General features: G+C 50.4%; 12 protein-coding genes across 12 annotated transcripts; 6 read left to right on the top strand and 6 right to left on the bottom strand.

The window, feature by feature from the left end:
* Positions 1–67: 67 nt before the first annotated feature.
* N7487_008278 (uncharacterized protein) lies at positions 68–835 on the top strand (the record flags this gene model as incomplete). The annotated part of the gene is made up of 1 exon (XM_056876008.1): positions 68–835. One exon carries the CDS (start codon positions 68–70, stop codon positions 833–835), a length of 768 nt encoding a protein of 255 aa, XP_056728196.1.
* Positions 836–1,258: 423 nt separating this feature from the next.
* On the top strand, positions 1,259–3,823 carry N7487_008277 (rDNA-binding RNA polymerase I transcriptional factor; the record flags this gene model as incomplete). Its single annotated transcript, XM_056876007.1, has 2 exons — positions 1,259–1,280; positions 1,716–3,823. The coding sequence occupies 2 exons, from the start codon at positions 1,259–1,261 to the stop codon at positions 3,821–3,823; spliced, it is 2,130 nt and encodes a 709-aa protein (XP_056728195.1).
* A 370-nt stretch (positions 3,824–4,193) lies between these two features.
* N7487_008276 (uncharacterized protein) lies at positions 4,194–4,574 on the bottom strand (the record flags this gene model as incomplete). The annotated part of the gene is made up of 1 exon (XM_056876006.1): positions 4,194–4,574. One exon carries the CDS (start codon positions 4,572–4,574, stop codon positions 4,194–4,196), a length of 381 nt encoding a protein of 126 aa, XP_056728194.1.
* Positions 4,575–4,605: 31 nt separating this feature from the next.
* Positions 4,606–5,142, bottom strand: N7487_008275 (uncharacterized protein; the record flags this gene model as incomplete). Its single annotated transcript, XM_056876005.1, has 1 exon — positions 4,606–5,142. One exon carries the CDS (start codon positions 5,140–5,142, stop codon positions 4,606–4,608), a length of 537 nt encoding a protein of 178 aa, XP_056728193.1.
* Positions 5,143–5,949: 807 nt separating this feature from the next.
* On the bottom strand, positions 5,950–7,483 carry N7487_008274 (MIP/aquaporin family protein; the record flags this gene model as incomplete). Its single annotated transcript, XM_056876004.1, has 4 exons — positions 5,950–6,262; positions 6,328–6,869; positions 6,929–7,380; positions 7,441–7,483. The coding sequence occupies 4 exons, from the start codon at positions 7,481–7,483 to the stop codon at positions 5,950–5,952; spliced, it is 1,350 nt and encodes a 449-aa protein (XP_056728192.1).
* A 565-nt stretch (positions 7,484–8,048) lies between these two features.
* Positions 8,049–8,925, bottom strand: N7487_008273 (uncharacterized protein; the record flags this gene model as incomplete). The annotated part of the gene is made up of 2 exons (XM_056876003.1): positions 8,049–8,590; positions 8,658–8,925. 2 exons carry the CDS (start codon positions 8,923–8,925, stop codon positions 8,049–8,051), a joined length of 810 nt encoding a protein of 269 aa, XP_056728191.1.
* A 1,524-nt stretch (positions 8,926–10,449) lies between these two features.
* On the top strand, positions 10,450–12,265 carry N7487_008272 (CAZyme family CE10; the record flags this gene model as incomplete). Its single annotated transcript, XM_056876002.1, has 6 exons — positions 10,450–10,662; positions 10,740–10,744; positions 10,802–10,989; positions 11,045–11,631; positions 11,708–12,110; positions 12,162–12,265. 6 exons carry the CDS (start codon positions 10,450–10,452, stop codon positions 12,263–12,265), a joined length of 1,500 nt encoding a protein of 499 aa, XP_056728190.1.
* A 493-nt stretch (positions 12,266–12,758) lies between these two features.
* Positions 12,759–13,766, bottom strand: N7487_008271 (uncharacterized protein; the record flags this gene model as incomplete). The annotated part of the gene is made up of 1 exon (XM_056876001.1): positions 12,759–13,766. The coding sequence occupies one exon, from the start codon at positions 13,764–13,766 to the stop codon at positions 12,759–12,761; it is 1,008 nt and encodes a 335-aa protein (XP_056728189.1).
* A 657-nt stretch (positions 13,767–14,423) lies between these two features.
* Positions 14,424–17,327, top strand: erdS (aspartyl-tRNA synthetase, cytoplasmic; the record flags this gene model as incomplete). Its single annotated transcript, XM_056876000.1, has 1 exon — positions 14,424–17,327. One exon carries the CDS (start codon positions 14,424–14,426, stop codon positions 17,325–17,327), a length of 2,904 nt encoding a protein of 967 aa, XP_056728188.1.
* A 798-nt stretch (positions 17,328–18,125) lies between these two features.
* On the bottom strand, positions 18,126–19,005 carry N7487_008269 (uncharacterized protein; the record flags this gene model as incomplete). The annotated part of the gene is made up of 2 exons (XM_056875999.1): positions 18,126–18,590; positions 18,706–19,005. The coding sequence occupies 2 exons, from the start codon at positions 19,003–19,005 to the stop codon at positions 18,126–18,128; spliced, it is 765 nt and encodes a 254-aa protein (XP_056728187.1).
* Positions 19,006–19,419: 414 nt separating this feature from the next.
* N7487_008268 (tubulin alpha chain) lies at positions 19,420–21,855 on the top strand. The gene is made up of 7 exons (XM_056875998.1): positions 19,420–19,665; positions 19,735–19,834; positions 19,920–19,960; positions 20,024–20,050; positions 20,162–20,237; positions 20,334–21,288; positions 21,358–21,855. Exons 2-7 carry the CDS (start codon positions 19,810–19,812, stop codon positions 21,584–21,586), a joined length of 1,353 nt encoding a protein of 450 aa, XP_056728186.1. The 5' UTR covers positions 19,420–19,665; positions 19,735–19,809; the 3' UTR covers positions 21,587–21,855.
* Positions 21,856–23,331: 1,476 nt separating this feature from the next.
* N7487_008267 (EF hand domain protein) lies at positions 23,332–27,605 on the top strand (the record flags this gene model as incomplete). The annotated part of the gene is made up of 7 exons (XM_056875997.1): positions 23,332–23,344; positions 23,511–23,668; positions 23,736–23,859; positions 23,918–24,103; positions 24,169–26,529; positions 26,634–27,520; positions 27,576–27,605. The coding sequence occupies 7 exons, from the start codon at positions 23,332–23,334 to the stop codon at positions 27,603–27,605; spliced, it is 3,759 nt and encodes a 1,252-aa protein (XP_056728185.1).
* Positions 27,606–27,803: the final 198 nt, after the last annotated feature.

Here is a 27,803-nt window from a genome sequence, read left to right as displayed (position 1 = left end):
CAATTTCCGACCGTGTCAAAATACACCGTTACCATATTTTGAACTTGACCAAATCTCCGAATCCGCCATGTCGACCCTCACAAGAGCATTCACCCGACGCAATAAGCGCCCGGAAGTGTCCGCACCCATGCCATATCGTGGCGAAGGGCATGTGCGACTCAACTCGGCAAGCATAAAGCGCAGCAACATCTCTGGACCGGTCCAGCTTTTGTCCACGACGAACATGCTAGCCTACGACGCCCCGGATATCAATCATATCAGCGGCTCTTCATCTGCCTCATCACTAGGATCGCGTGACGACTCCGACGCTGCCTTCTCGCCGCAAAGCTACGCGTCTTCAATGTCCTCGCCCGACGTCTCTCCTTACGAGAGCTCTCCAATTGACCCAAACCCATTGACGTCGTATTTTCCGAAGCGCACGCCGACGGTGACAAGCCACCCGCGTTCCTCCACGTCTTCGTCTACTGCAGATGCTCCGCTGGTGCCCAAGCGGGCTCTGTCCCACACCAAGCGGTCGCACCAGGAGCTTGCTCACAAGCGGTCGGTCTCTAGAATGTCCCCGCCTCCGCTAAACGCGGCGCGCAACACACCGGGCATTCGTGCAACACAGGAGTTCTTCCAGGCCGAGCCGCATCCATTCGGCAAAGAGCTAGAGCAGGTGAACGAGGTTGTGGAGGAATTTGGAGGCTTGAATATGCTCGATGATGAAGAGCGGATTCTCTATGCCAAGGGGCTCAGGAAGTTCTCCGTCGAAGATTATCTTGTGGAAGTTGAAGAACTGTACGGCAGCATTTTCGAGGACACACGTGGGCCTGTGACCACATCTTGGTTCTAACATAATTGCTGCCTTCACCCCCCGGTTGATCCGGGGCGATCAACGACACGAGATTGTGGACTTGCAAGGACTGGATATTCCTCGCTTGACCTGCTATGACGACCAACTATTATTCTTTCTTTTACGACTATTGCCCCTTGTTTTACACGATACCATGGGAGGACCTTTTCCCGCGCTCAACCCTGATTTTTCAATTTATAACTGCCATTTTACTCTTTTCTTCCCGTAATAGACGGTCTCCTTTTATCGTCATTCATTTATGTTTCATTTTGGGTCAGCTGCTTCCTACGATCCTTCCATGAGGTTTACAAAGTCTTTGTGGGGATTCTGGGGTCTGGCAGGGGACTTTTTGGGAGTCTCGTATGGAGTTTCATTGATATTTCATTCCGGGGTCTCAAATATATTCCAATAGACGCGTTCAAAATGGCATTTGAACTTAAAAACAGTAAGATTTAAAGGAGATGATGTATAAAATGCGACAACCTTTCAATGAGCACACGATGACATAAGTCAATATTACCCAAATAGGCATAGCGTAGGGCTCACCGACACGGTCACGGGTGCTCCGCTAGGCTCCACAAGTGACCGAAGGAAAAGAAGGAAAAATTTCGCTTTGCTTTGCTTTGGATTCAGCAACTCGACCATTCTGTCTGCATCCGATTTTATCTATCTCAAGCAACTGGACTTCCACGGATGCAGACAGACTGTTGCTGTTCTCTCCTATTCCTATCTGTAGCATAAGCCCCAAGATCTCGACGTGCAAAAAGTGTCGTGTGCTTGGACCATTCTTCAATAAGCTCCGACGTTGAATCCAAAGTCAAAGTGATTTGATCTCTGCCAGAGTGCAGAGAAGCAAATGTCGACACTGGTTTCTGCCTAGAACCTGTCCTACATCCCTTCTTCCTCGCATTCGGCCATGGTCTCCCTTGCCACGACTTCACGCAAACCGGCGCTACCGCCAACACCTACGATATCTCGATCCAAAATGCTTCCAACTTCTTCTCCAGTCCCGATCCTCAAAACCTCGAAAGCTCCTCCCGTGGTCGCCGGTTCAAAACGCAAGATGAGCGAAATGGATCTCCCCCCTCCCCCTCCTCATCCCAGGTAGAAGACGCGACAGAAGCCGTTCCTCCCAACAAGAAGCGACCCCGCGTGCAGTTTGACCAAGATGTGAAGATACATGATGTTACCTCATCGGAAAAGAGCCTGGCCCTCATTCGGGAGGAGGTCCGCGCGGCTATCCACCGACATGTCACGATGTCAGAAAGCGAAGGCTACGACCGAATCAAGGGAATGTTTTCTGCCGATCCAACAAAGCAAGACGATGACAGCCTGCTTGCATATGAGTCACCAACACACGCATCTTTACGAAACCATCTTCTTGGTCTGATCTCGCATGTCGCGTCCTTGGACCGCTCCTGCAGCGGGTTGGTCCACGCTATCATCAACAGCGAGTGGCTCGGACGGGACGAATCCTACGTGAAGCTGTACATCCGGTTCCTGGGAAATCTTGCCGCCGCACAGGGTACCTTCCTCGGTCCTGTCTTGAAGATGCTAGCCACCAACTTCGGGTCCATCCCTCGAGGACTCGGTCGACTCCCTGGTTACGCTATCGTGTCACCATCTGAAATGCATACCCGAGTCCATATGGCAATGCGCCATGTGCTTCGGCTCATCCCGGCCGGCAGTGGTTCCCTCTCCCAGATTTTGTCTGCCCAGTTCCCTGTCGACTCAGATTCAGCTAGCGCCAATGTCGCCTACACTCGCAATCTCATCCAAATCATCACGTACGCCCCAGAGCTACAGTCTGACATCCTGGCTCTTATCACCGAGAAGCTTGTCAAGGTCGACGTTGAAATCCAGGTTGATATGGAGGACTTTGAAGAGGAGGTCGGCGAAGAAATTCTGGATGAGGTTGACGATGAGGAAGATGATGATGATGCCTCAGTTTCCAGCGAGGAATCAGAAGATGACGACAGCAAGGGGGCCAAGAAGATCAAGGAAAACATTCTCAAAGTGGATGGCATGATTGATATCCTCTTCGAATACTTTTCGCCCCCGTTCACCTCGGGCACCCTAGATGATCAGGAGAATGCGTTGGATCTGCTACTCAGCCACTTCCAAACGATCATCCTTCCAACATACCGATCCCGTCACTCGCAGTTCCTCTTGTTCCATTTCTCCCAGGTCTCGCCCGTGCTCGTTGATCGCTTCGCGTCCACATTTGTGCAGCTTATTTTCAACAAGCTACAGCCTGGCATCCTGCGCCAGTCAGCAGCCGCATACCTAGCCAGCTTTGTTGCGCGTGGTGCCCATATCTCCGGAGAAGTGGTCCGCGACGTCTTTGACCTTCTCCTCACACATCTCAACAGCCTACGTATGGATTATGAAGACAGCTGCCGCGGTCCCGATCTCCGTCGCTACGGACCTTTCTACTCTACCGCACAAGCACTTCTGTACATCTTCTGTTTCCGGTGGCGGGATCTGACAACCGCTGCCATTGATGGTGATACTCCGGACCAGGTTGATGAGCTTGAGCCGGGCCAGATCGCATTTTCCCCCAACATTAAAGAATTCCTTCACAAATGCATCTATTCGCGACTGAATCCGCTCAAGGTGTGCTCCCCGGCCATCGTCTCCGAGTTCGCCCGCATCGCCCACCACTTCCAATTCCTATATGTCTACCCTCTCCTCGAGACCAACAAGCGGATTCGCGTGACTGCCTTCAGGAACCTTTCGAATCTCTCAGACCCTCGCTTCAGCCACGTTGGCCGTGAGATCCGCGCTGGTGATAACATCGGCTATCAACTAGACGCATATTTCCCCTTCGACCCCTACCAACTTCCCCGCAGCCGTCGCTGGCTGGAAGGCGACTACGTCGAGTGGCGCGGTATTCCTGGTCTCGACGACGCAAATGACTCGGACAGCGGAGCTGACGAGTCCGATGATGAATCCGGCGACGATCTCACTGAGACTGATGAGGAGTGAATTAGATACGATCTATCTTTCTCGGATCAGGACTTGATATTTGGTTCGATTTTTTTGTTACTTCAGCGTGGCGTTTGGGATTTCCACCAATATTTGCGATCTTTCGATCTTTTTTTTTCACAAAAAGTTCCCGATACCTTATGACTGACGATGTCGTTCTTCTTGAGCGTGCATGGGAACTATCCGGTGGAATTCCTGAGAAGTTTCTGTCTCGTGTACTACCATAGTGCTGATAAATCTAGCTTGTTCAAAAAATGGGAAAATAATTACATGAAATTTCGTGAACTCCTCTAACGGTCTAATAAACCCGACTGCCTTGAAAATATATGGCTCTATGCAAGATTAAATGTACATGAATTCATATCCCCCGTCACATCTCACCACCATTATGATTCTTCCAACTGCCAGCATAATGATGCTGGACCAATGAAGGACCAGTCACATTCTCATTGCTGTAAGTATTCGACGTTGCAGCGAATGAATACCCAGGCAAGATCAAAACATCCTCAACCAGGACAGGCTCCAAGAGATTCGAGATACTCGCCATATCGATCGTCTCATTGCGAACCAATTCCAAACTCTTCAAAACACCGCGAGTCAACCGTCTGGGCCCCGTAAAGTCAATCACATCCCCCGTCATCTCCAAAGTCAACCCGGAAACAGGAACCCCATACTCCCCGGTCTTCTGTCGAATCCCATCCATAATATCCTCAATAACCATCAAAAGATGCGGCGAGCCCGGCGCCGCCATAATGGTCCAACTCTCAAACTGCCGAATAAAGCTATCCCCCCCAGCCAACATCAAACTCCCACCCAACAACAAGCCCAGCTTTAGCGCGTATTGTCTCAGGGATCCATTCTCTAATGGGTACATCACCACACGAGACATCAAGATCAGCCCAGATACCGCCTTCGACGAAAAGAAGCAGATAGCGTAGGAAATCCGCTTTTAGGATTGGCACGGATAGAGAAAGGTAGGCGTGGACGATATCAGGACGATGGCTGAAGTTCTGTTCGACATATTGATCGCCAGTGAGGTCTGTCATGATCTGCGCGCTATGAGCAGGGTTTTTGTGGAGACAATCGTCCAGCCATTCGTGTGACTGGTCGCTCAACCCTTTAGGCCCAACTTTGTACCAGATCTTCTCTGGGATCCGCGGCGATGCTGGTTGGAAGCCCTTTCTGGATGTATCATATTCGGAGGGCCCTTCTGGTGTTGCCAGTCTCATGGGGTGGTAATAGAGGATGAAGAAGAGACATGTTAGGATGAATATGGTTGTCGTTGAGAATTTGGTGAATGATGGCCCCCGGGCGAGCATGGTGACGGTGTAGATGAAGAATGAAAGGATTCAAGAGACAGGATAATCATCTATGCGGCAGGAAAAGCCGTTAGGTTAAGGCTAAGGGACTGAGATGTCCATTACGATATATTGCTTTTCCCCCTGATTTTTAGTTTTTTTCTCGGACCCTATTTTTAAAGTGAGACCTCATTTTATAAGGACCCCTACAGCCCAATTAAGCGACTCAAACATTTAGGGAATTGGAATTGGTCGCTTCTATTGGTTGGATAAGCTTGGCGGATTAATCTCCACCTATAGCTGAATCCATTCTCTTATTTCCGACTAGTGTTTTGAGGCTGATTTGTGGAGGTCCGAGGTGTCTGATTTCTAAAACTTACTCCGTATTTTCTATTAATTCTCGGCTTTGCTTCTCCGTGTTCGCTGGTGGATTTACTGCTCTCTATTGGCCAATGCCTATCGAGGTACGGAGTAAACTGTCGACACTCATCATAACTTTCGATATAAAAACAAAGTTGGCCGTGGACCCTGTTCCGTGGATCATAGTTTCGGCATCCGTCGGCTCCCGAGATCCCCAACGTCTCGGATTCCAAACACTTCCACATAGGAACCTTCGTGACCAAGTCTGTACCTTTGTGAAGCCTTTACTAGGTTCAACCGGAAGCTTCATTGGCTCTTTCAGTGGGGTGTGAGTAGTGTGGACACATAACTTAGTACGATACGTATATGAAACAACTAAAGATCCATAGGCTCAGTAATTTTACTTTTAAACCCACAAGTAACTATAAAAAGAGGTAATTATCCATCAATGTGAAGTATATATGTAGTTTAATGCTCGGTATCCGCAATAGAATGCTCAAGATCGGGCAGCTTTCTTTTCCCAATCCTAAGTTTCTTCCGAAGGTTCAAAGCTCTCACACGGTATGCGCGCTTCCGCCTCCGCGGAGGGTAGTTGACTGGACTTTCACCACCAGTAAAGATGGCCATGTCATAGACCAAGGCACCAAACAATGCACCGGTGATATCTGCGACCCATGGACCCCAAATCCACCACGCATGGTATTCTCGGAAAATATGTCCACCCCATCCAGCCATGACCGCCACAAGTCGCGGGCCAAAGTCTCGTGCGCAATTGAAACAACTATAAAGAGACCGATGATTAGTTTTGAACCTGGTAGTGCTGGGAATTAGGAATGGAACACTTACCCTCCGGTATTGTACCCAAGTGCAAGGATCACAATCGTAATGATAATCCCAATAATAAATGCCTGCATTCCCGCTCCTGGGGGTGCATTTGTATCATCTCCCAGGGCGAGAATAGAGCCAACTAAGATTGCGCTGCCCAGAAACTCGGTGAAGAACGCAGTCGCAGGATGCACAAATGATTTCGGTAAGGTGAGAAGAGCCTGAGCGGCGACGCTTGCATTCTGAGGTACTTTGGCTAACGTGGCGACCTCAACAATGGCATCGTGGTATATCGCGTATGATATACCTCCTGCAGTGATAGCGCCGAGGAGTTGCGCAGCAATGTATATGACGCATCGACGCGCGGGGAATCCGCGAAATACAGATAGCGAGATTGAGATGGCTGGGTTTAAGTGGCCACCAGACATACCTCCAGTAGTATAGATGGCGGTCATGAATCCAAAGCCCCAAGCAACACTTTGAGCAGGGTATGATCCAGCTTGTCCGGAAGAAGTGAAGTTAGATAAAGTAGCGCAAAGACCGATTGTCATTGCCATAGTTGTCTGCGAAAGATATTTATTAGCCAAATAGTTTGAATTTTTTGGCGATATCAACAACTTACTCCGAGCCATTCAGCCATCGGCTCGCGAAGATAGTGACGAATTTTCGACCAAGTATTGAAAAAACCGTCTTCCCGGGGATCATTGACCTTCTTCTTTCGATTTTCCGCTGACTGCTGTTTCCGAACTTCGTCCATCTGAGCCGGATCCTCGTCACTCTCTGTCATGGCGCCTTTATCCTCCTTTCGATCCTCTGGTAAGGCGCCGTGACGCATTCCAGGTCGGACAATATGAGGGAGTGGCTGAGCCAGACTCCAGGTTGGACCGTCCTCTCCTTTGTCGGCCTGAAAATTGTACTTCTCGTACTCTTCATCTGTATACCCACGGTTGTTGTTCGGATTCTGCGCGCCAGAGCCCGCCAAACTATATGATGGGTTATGGCCCATGCCATCATTCTTGCTTCCTTCTTCTTCGGTGCCTTCTGGTTGCTCGCGTTCGGGAGCTTCCACGGCGTCTATCAGTGTATTAGCGTTATCCCCGCTTCGCAGTGATTTATTCAGGCGTTTTGACATACCTTTGACTCCGGTATCCCGGTCAAATTCCTGTGAAGGTCCCATCACAACAAAAATAAGAAAGATAAATTGCGTAAAGTTAACACAGCAAAGAAAACTAGAAAAAAAATAAGATTATTTGAGACGTTCTAATGATTTTTTTAACGAGTTTCGATCTGCCAAGTTACAGCTTGATTCCAGACCCAGAAGAGAATGTAGCTCCACTCTTTCGTCACCGTCCATCGTCAACCTTGGAAATCCCTGAGGATCCTTTTATCAGGGAAAGCTACTTGTATCCCAATTGATGTAGACAGTTAATTGGTGGATACTATCCCGGATAGATAAACAGACGTTGCGGGCGCATATACCCGTGTTGATCAGAACTAGACCTTGCCTGAAGATCGCCCAATACCTTACCCGCCCACGGAAGTCTGACTGGGTTTTTATGATAACTTGGCACCCGCCTTTACTTTTGTCTCTGAAGCTCCTGTTAGGAAACTTGCCTCTTCGGCCCACTGACCAACATTAAACCTGGCGGGAGCCAGCCTATCACCCAAGCATATAAATTCCCTCTCAACTACCCATCCTTCTAGCGTCATCTCGAGGATACCATGATGACCCCACACTGCCGTCAACGGAAGGGAGTCTCCAGCTCTTGGGGCGGCTTGTAGGCAGAGAGCTCACTAGGAGGAGAATAACCTGATTTCTGTCCCGGTCTATCCCAGTACGTCGTTGTCGCAGCGGCCTGAGATTGGAGTCCCGCCACCAAAGCCTGAGCAGAAAGTCGTTTTCTCCGCTCAAATAATGCCCAGCCCAGCGCAGTGAGAAGCAGGACTCCTAGTGGTATTCCCACCCCAGCTCCGATCACGACAGCGTTGTTATTTTTCCCTTCCGTATTACCATTGCCCGCCTTGTTCTCGTCGCTTGGCGTAGTTGGACATGCAGTTGTGCTCGAATCCGACGTGGAGTTTGAGCTAGTATCACCAGTGGTGTAATTGGCGAGCGCAGCCTTGCCCGATATCAACTCCCCGGAATTAAGTGTGAAAGGGGAGCCAGCATAACAAGCAAGGTCGCCGGACGAATTGACCACAACGGAGTTGGCGCAATAGTAAGGTTTCTTGTCCATAACGTGATAAAACGGCAGCGCACACCCTGTATTGCGCATGTCGGTTGCTGTAACAAGAAAAAGGTAGTTGTTAGCTTTTGAATCAGAACCTCGAAATGTATGAGATCGGCTTACCATCAGAACACTTATCGTCGCACCCGCTGTCTGCTGACCAGTTCTTATTGGTGCAGCTGCCTCGGCTCAGCGTATATGGTTGTGAGACCCCATAACAAAGCCCATTGCTGAGACAAATTGAATCTTTGGAGCAACATGGTGAGTCTGCATCACCCGAAAAACAAGGGACGTCGTCGAGGGCAACATCTCCGCTAGGAAAATAGCACTGCTTGGATGCTGCGGCCAGGGACGCAAATATGGAGAGGTGGAGAAGGGAACAGGGGACCATCGCGAGATGAAGAGATATTGAAGCAGCTGGATGAGGAGTGTTCTACAGTCCCATTATTGGAATAGGAGAAGGCAACATCAAAGCTAGAGTTGCACAAAGACCCTGGGATCGACATCGTAAGCGCCGCTATAATGTTTCAGCACCTTTTGGGCTAAGCGACACACAAATAATGGCATCCCAGTGGATAAGCAACGGGGATGGGTTTGGGGGCCGGGGGGCCGGGCGCGTAGCTGAAAGCCAAAGGAGATAGACAGGTTCAACATAGAGAGGGGTAGTTGGATCATTACCACTTCGGGAAAGACGATACCTACGGAGTAGTTTTGTTCAAGAACAATATCAAACTTAGGTAAATACCCAACTCTTATTCTTGAGGTTAACGTTTGAAGAAATTTAAGGATATCGGTACGCCCTGAAATTAGCCTTTCTTGTGCAACACTTCGTGGACCATCACCCGTGGACCTTCCAAGACGGGAAAGCGGGCCGTAGGTGAAAAGCGGGTCCGAGGGCCAAAGCATAGGGTCAGGCTATAGGTACTTGAGGGAGTCTCAACCTGAGCATCGGGTATCACATAGCTATCTACTATCTACTTTGTATGTAGTTGGTATACTGGAGGTGGTCAGTCGGTGGACACTGGTTTAGAGAGAAGGTCGACTAAACTCCGCCTCCTGTAAAAATATCCTCTTGGCTTTGACTCTCTCGCAGGCGGATTTGGCACTTTATATACCTCAGCTCAATGGGAGCGTAACTAGGCCTTTCTAATTCCCTCCGAGTGGGGCTTTTGAAAAGTCATTGAAATATAAAGCTTAGCGGCCGGCGCATCGTAGGGAGACATGCACGGATTATTCCCATGTTGCACTCGATAAGAGTCCAGATTAACCGAGGGATAAAACTCCCTATGTTTAAATTTTATTAGTAGTCGTTTTCTGAGTGCTTATTTCTTTCGAGGCTTCTAAGAAGCGTCGATTGGGGTACACCGGAAAGTTTATGACGAGGACTGACGCGATTGTCCATGTAGCGATAAAAGCCGTAATCCATAGTATGTCGTTCTATGGTCAAACAACTGACGGTATCCTGAATGGTATCTCAGATAGGGACCATGTGCCTTTCGTACTGCGCTTTCAATGGCGCTCATTGCGACTGTTTCCTCCATTTGGCTGGCTTTTGCTTCCTAGCTGTGGTGCATGGTTATGGCAAGCGAACAGCGGATATGGGAGAGAGTGTGCATATAAATCTCAAGGTATGTATATATGCAGTGATATCGGCCCTGTATAATGCTCGTTCTAAATTCTCATTGCCCTACAATGGCTTTACAAAAGCTTCTATCCTCCTCCTTTACCTCCCCATACTTATTACAGAGTCTTCCCGACCTAAACTAAATCACGGCAAAGCCCCACTTAGCCCTATCGACGCTATATTAGATGCGTTAGTTGATTTCCAACACCCAGCTTCTCCCACACTCTGTCTTCTTTAATTTGCTTCTCCGATTTAATTAACACTTTCTTTGAAAGGGTGTAAGGGTGAACCATGAGAGTTACATGGCTGGTCTTCACGGCCGTTGCCGTAGCGCGACAGGCCCATGTCGGGTCGAATGGAGTTATTCAGGGCCACGAGGCATTGAAGAATCCGGGGGTCACAGAATGGCTGGGGATTCCCTACGCGCAGCCGCCGGTCGACCAATTGCGATTCGCACCGCCCCAGCCCTACACACCAAGGGGTGTTCACATCGCCTCGGACTATGTAAGAGCTCATTCTATCATTTACATCCTGCTATGAAATTGCATGAAATGTGAAGTTCTGACACTAGTATAATATAGGGGAAGTGAGTATTATCTAGCATAACATTGTTCTGCTTCCTCAATCAACACAAAATATACAGAGACTGCATGTATCCGGTGTCGAAGCTGGTCGACTATCCCGACAAAACTCCACAATTTGACAGCATCTTCGAAGCCTTCGCGGCTATTAATAACAACACTCAAAGTGAAGATTGCTTGACTCTGAATGTTTGGTCCAAGCCAGACTCAAATCAGCTCAAGCCAGTCTATGTCCATTTCTACGGTGGTAGTAGGTTTTTGCTTCTTGTGTATATATTACCTCATGTTTCTAATCTATGATACAGGATGGACAAGTGGCACAACCAATACTCCCTTTTACTATGGAGGCAGATTTGCCGATGCAGAGGACGTAATCGTTGTGACAGTCAACTCTCGCATGAATATCTTCGGATTTCCTGGTCTGCCTGGAAACCCTCCCAATCTTGGTCTACTAGACCAACGTTTAGCCGTTGAATGGGTAAAGCAAAATATAAATGGATTTGGTGGTGACCCAAGCCGCATTACTATATCTGGCCAGTCCTGTGGAAGTGCTTCTGTTGATTATTGGGCATACGCATACCACTCCGAACCTCTAGTTGCCGGTTTGATCTCGCATTCCGGTACAGCCCTCAGCTTCCCGACGAATAATAGGACAACCGCAGCAAAGCATTGGTATACTGTGTCTGCCCAGTTAGGCTGTGGTTCTTCAGGGGATGTGCTGCCGTGTATGAGAAAGCAAAACGCGACCGCTATTCTCGCAGCAGCTAGTGCAGTGAAAGTTCCAACCACAAATCCTGCGAGGAAATCTCCGGCTTTCCAGCCTACTGTGGATAATGTGACTGTTTTTGAGAATTACACTCTTCTTTCGCAGCAAGGGAAATTCGCCCGCATAGTGAGTGGGCTCTCCTAGACTTCGACCATACTCAACGGTGAGCAATGTAGTTGCTAATCATCCCTTCTTCAAACAGCCCTATTTGGTCGGGCATAACGCCAATGAAGCGGGGTTTTACAAGGTTGCGGCCTACGCCCAGGGATCGAAGTTAACAGACAAGCAATGGGATGTCTTCAATATGCAAACGTTCTTCTGCCCATCCAATCTCGAAGCAGCACACCGAAGACGCCGACATACACCAGTTTGGCGATTTCGATATAACGCGGACTGGGAGAATACCCGTCTTTACCCTACTAGTGGAGCATACCATGGCGTGGAGTTTAACATGATTTTTGGAGAATCTGCTGAGATTACCGGGATTGCTGAGTCTGATGCGCAGCGCCAGTTGCAGGGCCAGATGCGTTCAACTTGGGGATCATTCATCGCTGATCCCCAACACGGACTAAAAGCCCAGGGATGGCCAAGCTATGATCCTGAAGGTGAGTTCACAAAGACTCGATCAAGATGATCTGTTTTCTAATATTCTTCAGCTTCAACCCTTGTTGAAATCGGTCTTGGTAATCATCCCAGCGTTTCTTTTGTAGACACAAAAGACTCCGCTCAGCGCTGTGCAGCTTTGCTAGCACAAATATGAGGCGACTTAATATCGCTAACCTTTCTCGGTCGAGCATTAAGAAATGGGAGCCGGTACATGCGCCTGGGGTAGCGTCACTCAGTGAATACCTTGCCTGCTATCACAAAGTGGAAAGAGGTGAGGACTGATGGAAAATGAAATGTTCCGAGTGATATCATGTGGTACATCTTTGATGTGTATTCCATACTTTTATTCTCATGTGAGGGTTGTAGGCTCTGGGTTTCCGCTTAGTTTTCAGTATTGCAGTCGAGGTCGATGTTATACATGTGATCCCAACCAATATAATCTGATAAGACAGCTGCAGATACACCGTATATATGTTGTAGGTACATATGTATATATGGAACGGGTTGATAAAGTGACAGTAGGATAAATATATCAAACAACGCTATGTACAGTCGACGCCGTGGATGCCAGTTCAAACGCCAAGGTAAAGCCCCGCAGTGCTAAAAAAATAACTAAGAATATAAGACATAAAAAGTCAAGAAAATGATCACCGGTCGAAGATAGCCTTCATATCCGCACAGGCATCGCGGTATAAGATGTCCACGCTGTTTTGATCCCGCCAGGGATTGGGTGACTTATCCCAGGCATGCCGAGCTTTCTCGATGAGCATGGCACGGGGCCGTTTACCGAGATTTTCTAAGCGGCGAACGAAAGATTGGCCCTCTTTCATCAACATATCCCACTCGCAAATAAAGAGAAACACGTCGTGGGGAAGGGCGTCCGACAGCATACGGTCAGATGCGTGGATGGGAGAGGCATATGGGGAGACACGTTCGTCTAAATCAGGAAGATAGGCCTCATCGAAGAGGGTGGTGAAAAATGCAGGGAGAGTCTTATCCGGCATCAGACTCATAGCACGACGGTGATCGCGAGATTCTTCGAAATCAAGAATCGGGTACCAAGAGAACAAAGCAACGATGTTGAGATCGCTGACCTGATTGAGCAGATTTTGTGTGGATTCCGCTCGACCTAGTTGGTCCTTCACTTCCGTGGATATCCTGCTCCGCAACCGCAAGGGCACTGTGACAGCCAGGTTGCCGCCCGCAGAGAACCCGCTCAGCGCGACACGGCTCACATCCAATCCCAGTTCGCCAGCATGTGTCGCCAGATATAGTAGTGCCTCGACTCCGTCGTCTACTGCGGCGGGAAATGGGTATTCGGGTGCTCGTCGGTAGGCGACACTCACCATTACGGCCCCGACATTGTCCAGTACTGATTTCGCCCAGCGAGAATCATCCGTGGCGGCACCAAGTGTGAAACCACCACCGTGGAAGTTGACGGCGACGGGAAACCGATGGCCTAGCCTTCGCTGCCCATGATAATCTGGTGGGCAGTAGAAGTGGAGGAGGACGGGGTGGCCGGAGTCGGAGGTAATGGTACGGGTAAATAACGGTCGGGGTGGTCGGGGAGCGATCTCGTGCAGGAACATGCCGATCCGCATCAGGAACCGCCAAAAGATGGCCTGCACATAGAGCCACCAACGAGATGAGGCCATGACGCTGCAGTGGGAAGTAATGTTCGTCCTATCAATGTGGTATGCGCATCGGAGGGAGTCGGAAGCCGAGGGTGATAAGACGGGAATAGCGTAAGACCAGGTGAGATATTTTGAGATTGAGGGAAGAGCAAACCGAGGATGTGAGGGAAATAATACTAGTGAGAGACGCAGGTTCGGAGTAATATTGAAATAGAGTAGAAAGTACAACGTAAGATCAACGGAAGCAAAGAAGCAATGGCCAGTTTTCCCTTGGCCTGTGAGGAGGGACTGCGGACTCCATACCAAGAAAATCAGGCTTGTCCAGGTGCCCAGGTGCTTTCCAAGGTTGGATCTCGGATGATGTCATCATTCCAGGGCCAGGTTTATCTTTTTTTTTGGACTTTGTGTACTTTGTAAAAGACATATATTTATTTGGATTCTTCGGTTGATACTTGGAAATTTCTAGTTTCTACAGTTTCTACTATTCCATCATCTTCAATTCCTCCAGAGCTATTTGTGTGCTTAGGTCGGTCTCGGAACTCGGGATTTCTCTTGAGACAACTTCCAAGGTTAAAATCGATTGGAAATCGCCCGTTCCGGCCCACCCCCCACTTCTCCCAGGGCTTATATATACAAAATCTCCCCTCTTCGTTCGCTTTTCCCTCAGATTTAACAACGATGTCGATTAAACGTGCCCTCTCAAAGGCAATTAGAGGACAGTTGAGTGCTGAGGATGACTCCTCCGGTTCCAACATTCGCTCTGCCCTACCTCCCAAAGTTCGTACCAACCAATCTCGGTCTGGTTCCCCCACCGCATCCCCTCGTCGCAGCATTCTCAGCAACTTCCTACGTGAGAAGAATGACTATATTTCTTCATCTGAAGATGTCTCCGATGACTCTTCTTCCGGTACCTTGAGCAAAAATCAACAAAAGCGGTTGGTACGTCAACACCGTCGAAGCGAGCGCAGCCGGCTCAGCGAGGAGATGTTCTCCGAGACCGACCGCCGCCACAAGGAAGAGGAGATTGCCAAATCTGCGGCTGCGGAGACGCCTGACATGAAAGCTCGATATGGCGAGCTTCCCTTGATGCAGTCGGCCACTCGACCACGAGAATTGCGGACTCGGATCGATGACATAAACCTTGCCATGGATGGACAGGAAGTGTTCTTCACCGCACGATTGCACGTCATCCGTCGAATGAGTGCCAAGTTAGTGTTCTTGGTATTCCGCCAGCAGCTAGGTACCTTCCAGGGTGTGTTGCATGAGCGGGAGGGGATCTCGTCTCTCGCCATGATCCAGTGGGTGGAGCACCTCCGAGTGGGGTCTTTTGTCACGGTCCGCGGCACTGTCCAGAAGCCCGAAGTTCCAGTTTTGGGCTGCTCAATTCATGATGTCGAGCTGGCCATTGACTCGATTCACCTTCAAGTTCGTCGCGAGGAACCTGTTCCCTTCAGCGTCTACGAGGCAGAGATTCGGACCAACGAAGAAGAGAAGGCCGAGGGCCGCCGCAACCATATCCCGGACCGGACCCGTTTGGCCAACCGAATCCTTGACCTTCGCACCGCAACCTCGCAATCCATATTCCGCCTTCAGGCCGTGACATGTAATCTGTTCCGTTCTGCCCTTGATGACCGCGAATTCATCGAAATTCACACCCCGAAGTTGCAAGGCGCCGCTACGGAGTCCGGAGCGAGTGTCTTCCAGGTCAACTATTTCGGCCGCCCTGCATTCCTCGCTCAGTCTCCTCAATTGGCAAAGCAGATGGCTATTGCTGCTGATTTCGGCCGCGTCTACGAGATTGGTGCTGTTTTCCGTGCTGAAAACTCCAATACCCACCGTCATCTTACAGAATATACTGGATTGGATCTTGAGATGGCTATTGAGGAGCACTACCACGAGATGCTTGAGACCCTCGACGCTGTGATTAAAAATATTCTCAGCGGTATCTACACCAAACACCGCCGTGAGGTCGACCTCGTCAAGCACCAGTTTCCCTCCGAAGATGTCGTATGGCTGGAAAAGACCCCAATCATTCGTTTTACCGATGGTATCAAGATGCTGAACGACTCTGGTTGGTTGAATGAAGACGGCGAGCAACTGCCTCTAGACGAGGACCTGGGTACCCGTGATGAAATTCGCCTGGGTGAGCTTGTCAAGGAGCAATACGGTACCGATTACTACGTCCTTGACAAATTCCCTCGCGGCGCACGTCCCTTCTATACGATGCCCGACGCCGAAGATGACAACTACACCAACTCATTTGACATGTTCATTCGTGGCCAAGAGATTGTCTCGGGTGGCCAACGTATCCACGATCCCCACATGCTCGAAGAAAATATGCGGCGTGTGGGTATTAACCCGGATGATATGGAGGAGTATCTCGAGGGCTTCCGCTGGGGTGCCCCGCCCCATGCTGGCGCAGGAGTTGGCCTGGAACGTATCGTGATGCTTATTCTCAAACTGGGCAACATCCGCCTCACATCACTATTCCCTCGCGACCCCAAGAGTTTGCCAGCTAAGCCTGTCTCTGAACAACTCCGACACCCAGAGTCGTCGACCATTGAACCGCCGTGGCACCACGAGCACAAAGCTCGGGCAGCTTCGGACCCCAGTGAGCTGCAGCCTTTGGAACATCTGGTCGCTAATTACGGCGATGCCACATCTACCTCGTGGTTTGATGACCGCTTCAAGATCTGGCGTGACATGACCACCGGTGCAGCTGTCGCCTACGTTCCTAGCTCTAACAACTATGCAATCATTCCCGGTAACCCGGCCTGCGATCCCAAGCAGTACACACGCACAATTACGCAATTCTTGCAATGGCTACGCCGCGAGACCAAGTTCAAGCCCGTGTGGATCCTCTGCTCGCCTGAGGTTGAGACTATCCTTGGCGAGAGACTAGGCTGGCGCAGTTTGTCCTGTATCGCCGAAGAGCGCGTTGATCCATCGCGCAACCAGGCTGCTTCTGACGGAGAGATTGCACGTAAGCTGCGTCGCGCCGAAGCCGAGGGCATTAAGTTGGTCTCCATGAACCAAGGCGAGATGGTACCAGACGATATCCGCAAGAAGATTGACGAGCGTGTCAGCGAGTGGCTGTCCAACCGCAAGGGCACGCAAGTGCACCTGTCCCAAATCCGCCCATGGTGTGACTCCGAGCACCGTTGGTACTTCTACGCCCTTGACAAGAACGGCGTCGTCTGCGCCTTCGTCGCTTTGGCTATGCTATCTCCTGCCCACGGTATGCAAGTCAAGTACAGTCTTGATTTCCCCGGCGCGCCCAACGGTGTTATTGAGTACATTGTTACGCATGCAATCCAGACCGCCGCCAAGGCCGGCGTCAAGGGCCTCACATTTGGCGCTGGCGCCACTACCCAGCTCACCGCTGGCCACAACATGCGCGGAACCAAGGTCAAGATGCTGGAGCACACCTACGAAGCCCTTGCTAAGCAGTTCCACCTTGTGCGCAAGAGTGAATTCCGTGCTAAGCTCGGTGCCACCGAGGACCCGCTGTATATCTCCTACCCCTCGCACGGTCTGGGCTCTAAGGGTATCCGCGCGATCTTGAACTTCTTTGAAGATTAAGATTAAGGTTAAGCTACGTTAATTGTAATGGCTGAGCCATTCACGCAGCTACGATTTAACGGGAGTTTTGTGTGATCTCGTCATTGGATCTAGATGTCAGTCCGTCCACTGGGCTTATCTGGAATAGACTGGCATAAATACCAATCAGGTTCTGGGAGCCGCATATAGAGAGGAAAGAAGGGAGGGAGAGTTGGTTGACCTACACGTCCGCTTTTGGGTTTTTTTATTTGCTTTAACTCTTATCCCTGTTGCCTCTCATACACTACCCATATAGCTTTGCTTTTTATTCCCCACCGCCGTTGCTCATCCTGTATCCAGCACCCCCCTCCTATGTATCTGATTTTGCGGCTTTGGCATTTAATTGTTTTTGTTATGCTATCTGAATTTTGCCTTTTACATCTCTATTATTTGACCTTGTTTGTCTGGGTCAATGGTTCTACACTGGATATGTACACAACCTTGCCCTTGGAACTAATGATAATGTAGTCCATGTTAAAGAATCTTTTCATGAGCTATATAATTGAATGAGCTTGGGTGCTCATTCCTTATAATCTCTCCCATTTATTTCTCATTAATAGACCTCATTGAATCATTCCCAATTCACTAACCTATCGATACGCTAATTCTACCAGTGCGGAACCCTTCCAGAATGGCGAGTGAGGTACACAAATAATTGCCCAACAGCCACGTTAGATCTCCAGAGGAACCAAGAAATATATCTCAATGCTTTTCTTTGCTAAGTTCATACATCCTACTAAAATCGTACATCTCTAAAACGCACAAAACCCCACACAACCCTCATTTCTTCTTCATCTCCTCCAAAACACTCTGCCTCCTAGCATCACCCACAACCCTCCCAACCTCATTTACAGCCCACCTCCCCAACACCAGTGCAAGAATAGCAACAAGCACCATCCACCCAGCAGTCGGCACCAACGAGCGCGGGAAAACATTAAACAAGAACGGATCAAGGATCAAGTCCACCGCCACAGGTGAGACATTCTGCATCAATACCTGGTCGGCACTGAAGTAATCTGCTGCGGCGTGCACACGCAGAAACAAGACCGAGTCACTAGTCGGCGCAGGGTCGAGCGGATCTTTGCTGCTGCGCGAATTGGCACGGCGCGGGATGACATTTCCCTGGAGCTTTGGGTCTAATGTTGCCAGTCTCGCTGATGTGTACATGCTCAGCGAAGACAGGAGGTTTGTGTCTTCGATTGTTTTTGAGAGTGGGTAAGTGGTGAGGGTGAATGTTGTTGGTTGCTAGGCGGGGGTGTTAGATATTTTCTTGTGTGGCGATGGGCATTATACATGTAGGAAAATAAAAATAGAGAGGGAGATAGAGGATTGGAGAGGAGGAATTGACGGGTGATCTTACCGTGGCTAGCCAGCATACTCGGACTTCATACCGCTGGCCCGGGTTCAGGTTTTCAAGGAAGAACCATGAGTCTGTGCCGTCAGGTGCGGCGGCTGTTGGGAATGAGGCATTGAGGTGAGTGCGCACCACGGGTCTCTGTGGTGATAGACGCTCCAGACCTAGGTCGTCGACGTCTGGCTCGTTGGAAGGGACGGTTGCTGGTGCTGGTGCTAGGAAGATGGTCTTTTCCACATTTGCTTGCGCCACTGCTGTGAAGAGGGGGAGTATGAGTCCCAGAGTAGGGATGAGCTTGATATGCATGATGAGAGACTTGGTGTTTTGCTGTGCAATATAGGGAGACTTTTAGGTGGGTGAAATAATGTTTTAGAGATGTCTTATTCTTGGCACATGGCGAGGATCAACCAATCCCAATAATAGTTCTAGAGGTCAATTAGTATTCAAATATTGAATGTATAGTGTTGGAAGTGTATACGGAGCACAGTACCGAGATGTGTTGTCTTAGTGCTTTTGGCTATGATATGGCCGAATGGTGGTTCGAGGTGGTTCCCCCCCGAGTGGATCCGAGCTGACCGAGTATTCAGATAGCTCCAAACGCCGTTATCACACCACACCACCCTTTAAGGGAGTTGACCACGCTGAGCACTCTTGCACAAGCTGGATGTATTTTCGAATTTCAAATTTTCTCGTATAACTATTTAAGCTTAAATATGTCTATTTTTTAATACTAAGATATTACAAGGTACTATTGTTCTCCATCACGTGAAATCACGAGACCCGTACGAGGCGGTCAGTAACCGCTGCTCCTCACCGGGAAAGAGCCAATCAAAAGGCCCAACGCGACCCAACGAACGGATCAACAACGAAGTTCCCCCTGTACAGCACAGACGGCTCCTCCTCCACAACATTTCTGGTCGACTTTGTTTTCCCTTCCATCTTCTCGTCCATTCCTCCATTCTTCAGGTAAGGACAGCCCCCGCCCCCTTCCATCGTGCATTTACCTGTCAATTTGAACCTAACCGAAAGTTTCAGACCACCGCGTTTGTTGTTTGGGTTCCGTTTTCCCCTCCTGATTTTTTAGCCTAAAAAAACATCGACTCGATCACAATGAGAGAGATTATCAGTTTGAACGGTATGTCAACATCGTTCATCTATTCTGCTTGTCGGAATTGATATATTTTATTCAATGGACGCGCTGACATGATATTTCTCTCCAGTCGGCCAGGCCGGTTGCCAGATCGCCAACTCCTGCTGGGAGGTAACTATCACCACCCCCATTGAGGGACAAGTCTTCGGTAAACTGACAGCATTGACTTTCTAGCTGTACTGTCTGGAGCACGGTATCCAGGTATGTTGAAATTCCAATCAAACTCGTGGTGGCGCCCAACCTTGACTCGGGCACCCGTACCCCCTATTTTCTTGCCGAGAGGTAAACACCCGCGACTAACATGGATCATAGCCCGATGGATACCTCACTGAGGAGCGCAAGAAGGCCGACCCCGACCACGGATTCAGCACTTTCTTCTCTGAGACTGGTATGAAAACCCTGAATTTTTTTAAATCTCCCCCGCCTTGATGTGCAAAATTCCAAAGCATGGCTCCCTAACATTCTTTCTCCCCCCACTTCACAGGCCAGGGCAAGTACGTTCCCCGTACCATCTACGCCGATCTCGAGCCCAATGTCGTCGATGAGGTCCGTACCGGTACCTACCGCTCGCTCTTCCACCCCGAACAGATGATCACCGGTAAGGAGGATGCTTCCAACAACTACGCCCGTGGTCACTACACCGTGGGTAAGGAGATGATCGATGAGGTCCTCGACCGTGTTCGTCGTGTTGCCGATGCCTGTGCTGGTCTCCAAGGTTTCTTGGTCTTCCACTCCTTCGGTGGTGGTACCGGTTCCGGTTTCGGTGCTCTCCTGATGGAGCGTCTGTCCGTCGACTACGGCAAGAAGTCCAAGCTGGAGTTCTGTGTCTACCCCGCTCCTCAGAACGCTACCGCCGTTGTTGAGCCCTACAACTCCATCCTCACCACTCACACCACTCTGGAGCACTCCGACTGCTCCTTCATGGTCGACAACGAGGCTATCTACGACATCTGCCGCCGCAACCTCGGCATTGAGCGCCCCAGCTACGAGAACCTGAACCGCCTGATCGCTCAGGTTGTTTCTTCCATCACTGCTTCCCTGCGTTTCGACGGTTCCCTCAACGTCGACCTCAACGAGTTCCAGACTAACTTGGTGCCTTACCCCCGTATCCACTTCCCTCTGGTCGCCTACTCCCCCATCATCTCCGCCGACAAGGCCGCCCACGAGGCTCACTCTGTCACCGAGATCACCTCCAACTGCTTCGAGCCCCACAACCAGATGGTCAAGTGTGACCCCCGCAACGGAAAGTACATGGCCACCTGTCTGCTCTACCGTGGTGATGTCGTCCCCAAGGAGGCCCACGGTGCCGTGGCCACCCTCAAGACCAAGCGCACCATCCAGTTCGTCGACTGGTGCCCTACTGGCTTCAAGCTCGGTATCTGCTACCAGCCTCCCCAGCAGGTCCCCAACGGCGACCTTGCCAACCTCAGCCGTGCTGTGTAAGTTTTTGCTCTGATTCTTTTGGGTCTTGAAGCCTGATTCCAACTTTGATACTAATTATAATATAGCTGCATGCTGTCCAACACTACCGCCATCGCCGAGGCCTGGTCTGCTCTCGACCACAAGTTCGATCTCATGTACTCCAAGCGTGCCTTCGTTCACTGGTACGTTGGTGAGGGTATGGAGGAGGGTGAGTTCTCTGAGGCTCGTGAGGATCTCGCTGCTCTGGAGCGTGATTACGAGGAGGTTGCCTCCGACTCCATCGAGGGTGATGAGGAGCTGGAGCCCGAGTACTAGATTAGCCATGTTATTTGACCGGTCTTCGGGACTCTTGGTTGTTTCACTTCTACGGGTTGGCTTGGGGACCAACGTGAGTCTAGAGGTTCGGTCTGCATGCGTCTATCGGGCTTCTTGCAAATAGAAGGGAACATAAGTTTTGCTGCCAATGATTTTCTGGCTTTGTTGTTCGATATATCTTTAATATCCCTTAAGCAGCGATGAAATTTCCCCTCGTTCCATCCACCTTTTGGGTTTCTACATACGTATGTCATTGTTATTACTCTGAAGTTGTCTCTCCTTTGTATCATCAGGTGTGCATATTGTAGGTAGCTGGGTTGGACTCTCGAAATGTGCTGTCTCATAGTCGGAGATTGAAGAAATATCTTGGACACCGGGTTTGATCAACGTCATGCAGCATACATCAAGGTTTACACTGTACGAAAACCTGAAATGAAAGGCAATTTCGTTATTACATGAAACACTTTTCGGGGCGGGAGATGCATAGGGACCAATCTACCTAGGTAGTTATACTAAGTATCAGGAAAGTCTGGGTATATTGTTCCGTGGTAAGTCATCCCGGGGAACCGTGGGGACTGGTATGTGATAACATTGGCTGCATCTCTGCGTCTGAGGCATCACCACCCATATTTTCCCGATGTCCATTTTGAGTCGAGGCGTTCTGAATGCTGGTACAACCTTGATAGAATGAAAACTGAAACTTCAGAGAAATATACTCCGAAACAGCTTATATCCTCGGAGCTTTGAGGCCATGCAAGACCCGGAGGGCCAAACAAGTACCCAAGTAAAGGCCAAGCAGGGAATCAGGACTGGGCTCTCATAGGGCTTTGATTGTAGGTTTCAGGGTAAGACGGTCAGATCTACAGATATGGATGTTGCACGGAGTGGAGAAAACGGGGGTTATGTTGAACGTTTATATATTCCGGTGCTAGCAACAGCCATGCAACTTATATGTTCTATTTCCCAAAAAGACCATGTTGATATTAGATGGGGAATATCCTAATTTCAAAGGGAGATCGAAGACATACACGGCTTTAAAGTTCTAACATCTAACTGATTGGATTAGGACTGTCAATGTTGATTTTGTTCATGCAGTATCTATACCTCTCTGGCTTTGTCTAGAGTGTTCAGTGTATCATATCAAATCGCCCTCTGGATAATATTTGAGAGAAGTCCACTAGATAAGTTTGGATGGCTTACTATAAGCTATGTTTTGCTTTTTTTACCTGTCTCTCTAGCTGGGATATGTTGTGACAGTCGCTGCCTTTGATGTACTATATAACTCTAATTGAGACTCGGAAACCACGCAAGTACAAACTGATTCCCTTGGGTCCACTTGTACAGGAAGCTATTCTCTCAATTAGTTGTCTCCAAGCTCCAACATCTTTCAATCGTTCTTTGTAGTTAGTATCCCCCCTTTCAAGGCGAGACAACGTGTTGGGACCGAGATGGGCGCTAGACTGACTGACCGCCTTGGGAACCCCAGGAGCCTGGTTCCTTACGACATCGACTCCAGCCACTTTCTATCCCCATTCCTCTTGAAAGGTTATTTTTCTCCTTGGAGCTCGAGATTTCTTCGTATCTCGTGTCCTTGCCGTCTCTGTTAAATACTGCGCTCTACCCATGCTTGTCGCATATTCAGACTAAGCTGACAGCATCCCGTGTCTCCAACTTGACCCTCAAGGCCCCCAACTATTGTGAACTTATTGGAAGGCGGGGAGTTAAGCTCCTCCTAGGACACAGCAATGGCTGATACCGGTGAGTGATACTTAATACTCCTTGTCAGACCCAAAATGAATTGCAAGAGAGCTTTGGCGCACTTAAGGAGAAGGCCCGCCGACCTCCGTCATCACCACCCCTCCCCTTTGTACACCCGCATTTCCTATGCGCAACCCAGCGGAGCTGACGGATCACAATCTTATAGCACAACGACACCCGAACCTTCACCTCACTCCTGAGGAAAAGCGCGTTTTCTTCCAGCTTTTCCAGGCTGCTGATACCACCAACCTCGGCGTCATCACTGGTGAAATCGCCGTTCCATTCTTCGAGAAGACTCACCTATCCCCTGATACTCTCGGCTTGGTATGTGGATATAATATTGGTGTTAGATCTCAACAATGAGACTTGCGGCTAATTATTAGTGGTGTAGATATGGCAAATTGCGGATAAAGAGAACAGGGGTCTCCTGACCCCGTCTGGCTTCGGTATTGTTTTGAGGTTAATTGGACATGCCCAAGCTGGCCGCGCGCCTTCCGACGAGTTGGCTCTACAATGTGAGTGAAGTTCCCCCAGAGAAATGAAACCCATGCTAATCCCGCATCTGCTTCATAGCTGGCCCTCTGCCTCGGTTTGATGGAATTGTGGTCGACACAACGGCAAGCATCCCGGAATCGGGAACCAAAAGCCCTCCACCTGGACCGGGTGGACCTATCCGTGTTCCTCCACTTCAGCCAGATGACGCCAACAAATTTGTTTCGCTGTTCGAGAAGTCGGACGTTAAGAATGGGGTGATCTCAGGTGGGTAGCTCTTCATTGCCGAGAAACTGTCACCGAATTTAACAAGTTTGCTGATTGATCTAAAGGCGAAATCGCAAAACAGATATTCGAACGCGCCCGGCTCCCCAATGAGGTTCTGGGTCGTATTTGGTTCCTGTCCGACACCAAGCAGCGCGGTGCCTTGGATGCCACCGAATTCACCATTGCCATGCATCTCCTGACATCATACAAATCTGGTGCTCTGCGCGGCATTCCAGCGACCCTCCCACCTGGTTTGTACGATGCGGCAGCTCGAAGGGGATCCGCCGCGCGTTCGTCGTTTGGGGCGAGACCCGATGTGCCCCCCATCCCGGCCATTCCCCAGCAATTTACTGGCCCCCAGCGAACTACAAGTCCCATGAACCAAGCCAATCGTTCGCCTTTCGTAGGCTCTCTTTCCGCCCAGGCCACTGGAGGTGACTGGCTAATTACTCCACAAGAGAAGGCCCAGTTTGATAGCATTTTCGAGACTGTTGATACAGCAAAGTTGGGACTTATCACTGGAGACCAGGCTGTTTCTTTCTTCATGAAAGCACAGCTTCCCGAAGAAACCCTTGCTCAAATCTGGGACCTTGCAGATATCGACGCAGATGGCCAGTTGAGCCGGGAAGAATTTGCTGTCGCTATGTACTTGGTAAGATTGCAGCGTAGCGGCAAGGAGCCGCTGCCACAAGTGGTCCCTCCCGCGCTCATCCCGCCCAACATGCGCCGCCAAGTGCCGGCACCAATAGTGGCCCCCACACCTCCCCAGGCACCCGCCCCAGCTGTACGGACAGCCGCTGATGATTTGTTCGGCCTTGATTCGCCCGCACCCCCATTTGCCCAGCCTCAGATGCCTCAGTCTACCGGAGGCTCCAATAATGTGTTCCAGACCCCAGGATCACCTTCCTCTAGGGCCTCCCCTCAGACGGCATCGCACACCTTCAAGCCTTTTGTTCCAACTTCTTCATTTGGCCAGAGCTTGCAGCCCCAGATCACTGGTGCGTCAGCCGGAACCCCGACTGCAGCTCGTTCCCCCCCGCCTCCCTCGGATGATCTCCTCGGCGATAATGACCCCGAAGAATCAAACAAGTTGACCAACGAGACCACTGAGCTCGCGAACTTGTCTAACCAGATCGGTTCTTTGGCCAAGGAAATGCACACTGTGCAGGAGAAGAGGACCTCTGCTGAACAAAACATTACACAAACTTCGCAGCAGAAGCGTGACTTTGAGGCACGTCTTGCGCAAGCACGCTCTATGTACGAGCAAGAGGTTACCAACTTCAAGGCACTTGAGGAGCGCCTTAAGTCATCCAAAGCAGAGACAGAGAAACTGCAGCAGCAATATGCATTGCTGGACGGCAGCCGCCAGGATCTGCACAACCAATACACGCAAGTTTCGACCGCTTTGGCTTCCGATGAGCAGGAGAATGCCAGCCTGAAGGAGAAGATCCGCCAGGCCAATGCTGAAGTTGCCCAGCTTAAGCCGGCACTAGAGAAGGCGCGATCTAGTGCGCGCCAACAGAAGGGCCTTGTTGCCATTAACAAAAAGCAATTGGCTACCGTTGAAGGTGAACGGGACAAGCTCCAGGGTGAAATTGACGGCCTGGCCCGTGAGACTCCACAGTATTCTGATGAGTCTGCGACGCCGGCCGGCAGTGTGCCTGAGGTTGTAAGCCCTGCTGACTCTACAGCGAGCCAAAACACAAACCCATTCTTCCGCCGAACAGGTAGCTCAAGTGAACAGGCACGGTCGCCTGATGTCTCGAATGATCAGCAAAGGGCATTTGATAGTCTCTTCGGACAGTCATTCGCAGCTGCCCCTGCTGCCGGGCCACCACCAACTTCGTTCCGCTCCGAGTCGCCACAAGTTGCGGTCACATCTCCTGTTACCTCTGCTGTTCCGACTCCATCAGTCTCTCCGCCTCCTGGCCCTTTGCCTGGCGCATTCCCTGCCGGGCCCTTCTCTGAGCCACCGCCTGCGACCCAGTCCCGCCAACTGACCCCAAACTTCCTGCAGTTCAACGATAATCAGTCTGTGACCTCGTCTACTATGGTCTCACCCCCCGCCAGTCGATTTGGCGGCCCTGAACCCTCTGGATTTGATACGCTTTCTCAGGGGGGTACCAGTGACTATGGACCTCAATCAGTGGCAGAATCTAGCGACTACAGTCGTGCACCAACCTCGACTTTTGGAGGTACCCCGGTTCGGTCTCCGTTTGAAGAGGAAGGGCCAGACACCTCGGCTAGGTTCCCTGAGGTCCCAGCTGCAATTGCCCCAGCCGCAGCTCCCCCAGCCGCGACTGCTCAGCTGCCCGAATCTGCAACATCCCCTGTCGCCAATGAGAGCCAGGTAGAAGGCAGCAAGGACCTAAGCTTCGATGAACTGTTTGGCAGCAAGGCACACAAACGATCGGAATCCCAGCAAGGTAATGACTTCGAGGAGGCGTTTGCTTCTATGAAGCACGTGTCTGGAACTGAGCAGACAAATGGAGCTGCGGCTGCCCGTCCATCTGAATTCCCCCGATTCAAGAGCTACACCACGACGATGACGACGATGAGAGCTCCGATGACGAAGATGCTTTTGGGTTCGATGACAATTTCACGCCTCCCGTACCGGTTGCCAAACAGGAGACCCAGAAGGATTCTATTGACGCTGCTCAACTGGCTGCTTTCCCTGCCCCGGGGAACTCAGCCAAAGCCCCGTCTCCTGGGGCACTACCGAGCCCTCCAGAGTATGAAGGTCCCAAAGAAGATAACGTTCATCTTCCTCCTCAATTCAATGGCCTTTTGCCTGAGCGCACCGATCCCACCGTTGCACCGGATGCACCCCATTCAGTGGATCACTCCACTGGTGCGCCAGTTGTAAGCAACGAGACCCAACGAGACTCTGTCACGGACGCTGCCATCCCGACCGGTGGAGCGAAGGCCGGAGGACCGGACTTTGAGGCGGCCTTCGCGGGAATGAATCTCGCGCCGGCAACCGAAGCCGATGACGATGACGACGACGAGCCACAGAGTCACGAGGTCAAAAATACGACCGACTTTGATTTCTCTTTCGACTCCCCGTCCCAGAAGCAGCAGGCTGTCTCCGGTGCCGATGTTGACCAATCCAGCTCCTCTCAGTTCTTCGCTTTCGACAACAACGTCCATGCATCCACCGCTCCGCCCGTCGCATCACCCAAAGAGGGAGAATCCAAGCCGGCTGCGCATGAATGGGATGCGCTTTTTGCGCCCCTTGACAACTCCAAACCTGACACCGGCGAAGACTCGAATGGAGCAAAAGCTAAGCAGCCTGGATGGGCTCTGAACAACGATACTGGTGAAGATGACCTGATCCTTCAGCGGCTGACCGGCATGGGCTTCACGCGGGACGAGTCTCTCGATGCCTTGGAGAAGTATGACTATAACCTTGACAAGGTAGGTTTTCTTTTGCATTCGGGTTTGCCTTCACATCGTACTAACTAAATACTAGGCTGCGGACCACTTGACTTCGAAGACTTGATTATGACACCCTCTCTTTCTCACTGCACATATCTCCTACATACTCTTTTGCCTTTGCGCCTATGTCTCTCATTCCTTGATGGAAGCCCTGGACTTGATCATCAATCTACCAGTGGTGTCCTTTGCATCGAAGTTTCCCTCCGTTTGTCCAGCGCTGTGTATATCGTTTCCTTTCATTTCCTTCCCTCATGTTGCGACC

This window comes from Penicillium crustosum (genome assembly GCF_028827405.1).
Source record: "Penicillium crustosum strain IBT 35664 chromosome Unknown utg000003l_segment0_segment0, whole genome shotgun sequence".
NCBI lineage: Eukaryota > Fungi > Ascomycota > Eurotiomycetes > Eurotiales > Aspergillaceae > Penicillium > Penicillium crustosum.
The sequence above is the reverse complement of the archived record's forward strand: the minus strand, read 5'-3'. Positions and strand labels throughout refer to the sequence as shown.

Coding starts and splice junctions, on each gene's coding strand:
- N7487_008268 (XM_056875998.1), top strand. CDS start 19,810: ATGAGAGAGATTATCAGTTTGAACG. Junction 19,835..19,919: donor AGAGATTATCAGTTTGAACG/GTATGTCAACAT, acceptor ATTTCTCTCCAG/TCGGCCAGGCCGGTTGCCAG. Junction 20,051..20,161: donor GTCTGGAGCACGGTATCCAG/GTATGTTGAAAT, acceptor CATGGATCATAG/CCCGATGGATACCTCACTGA.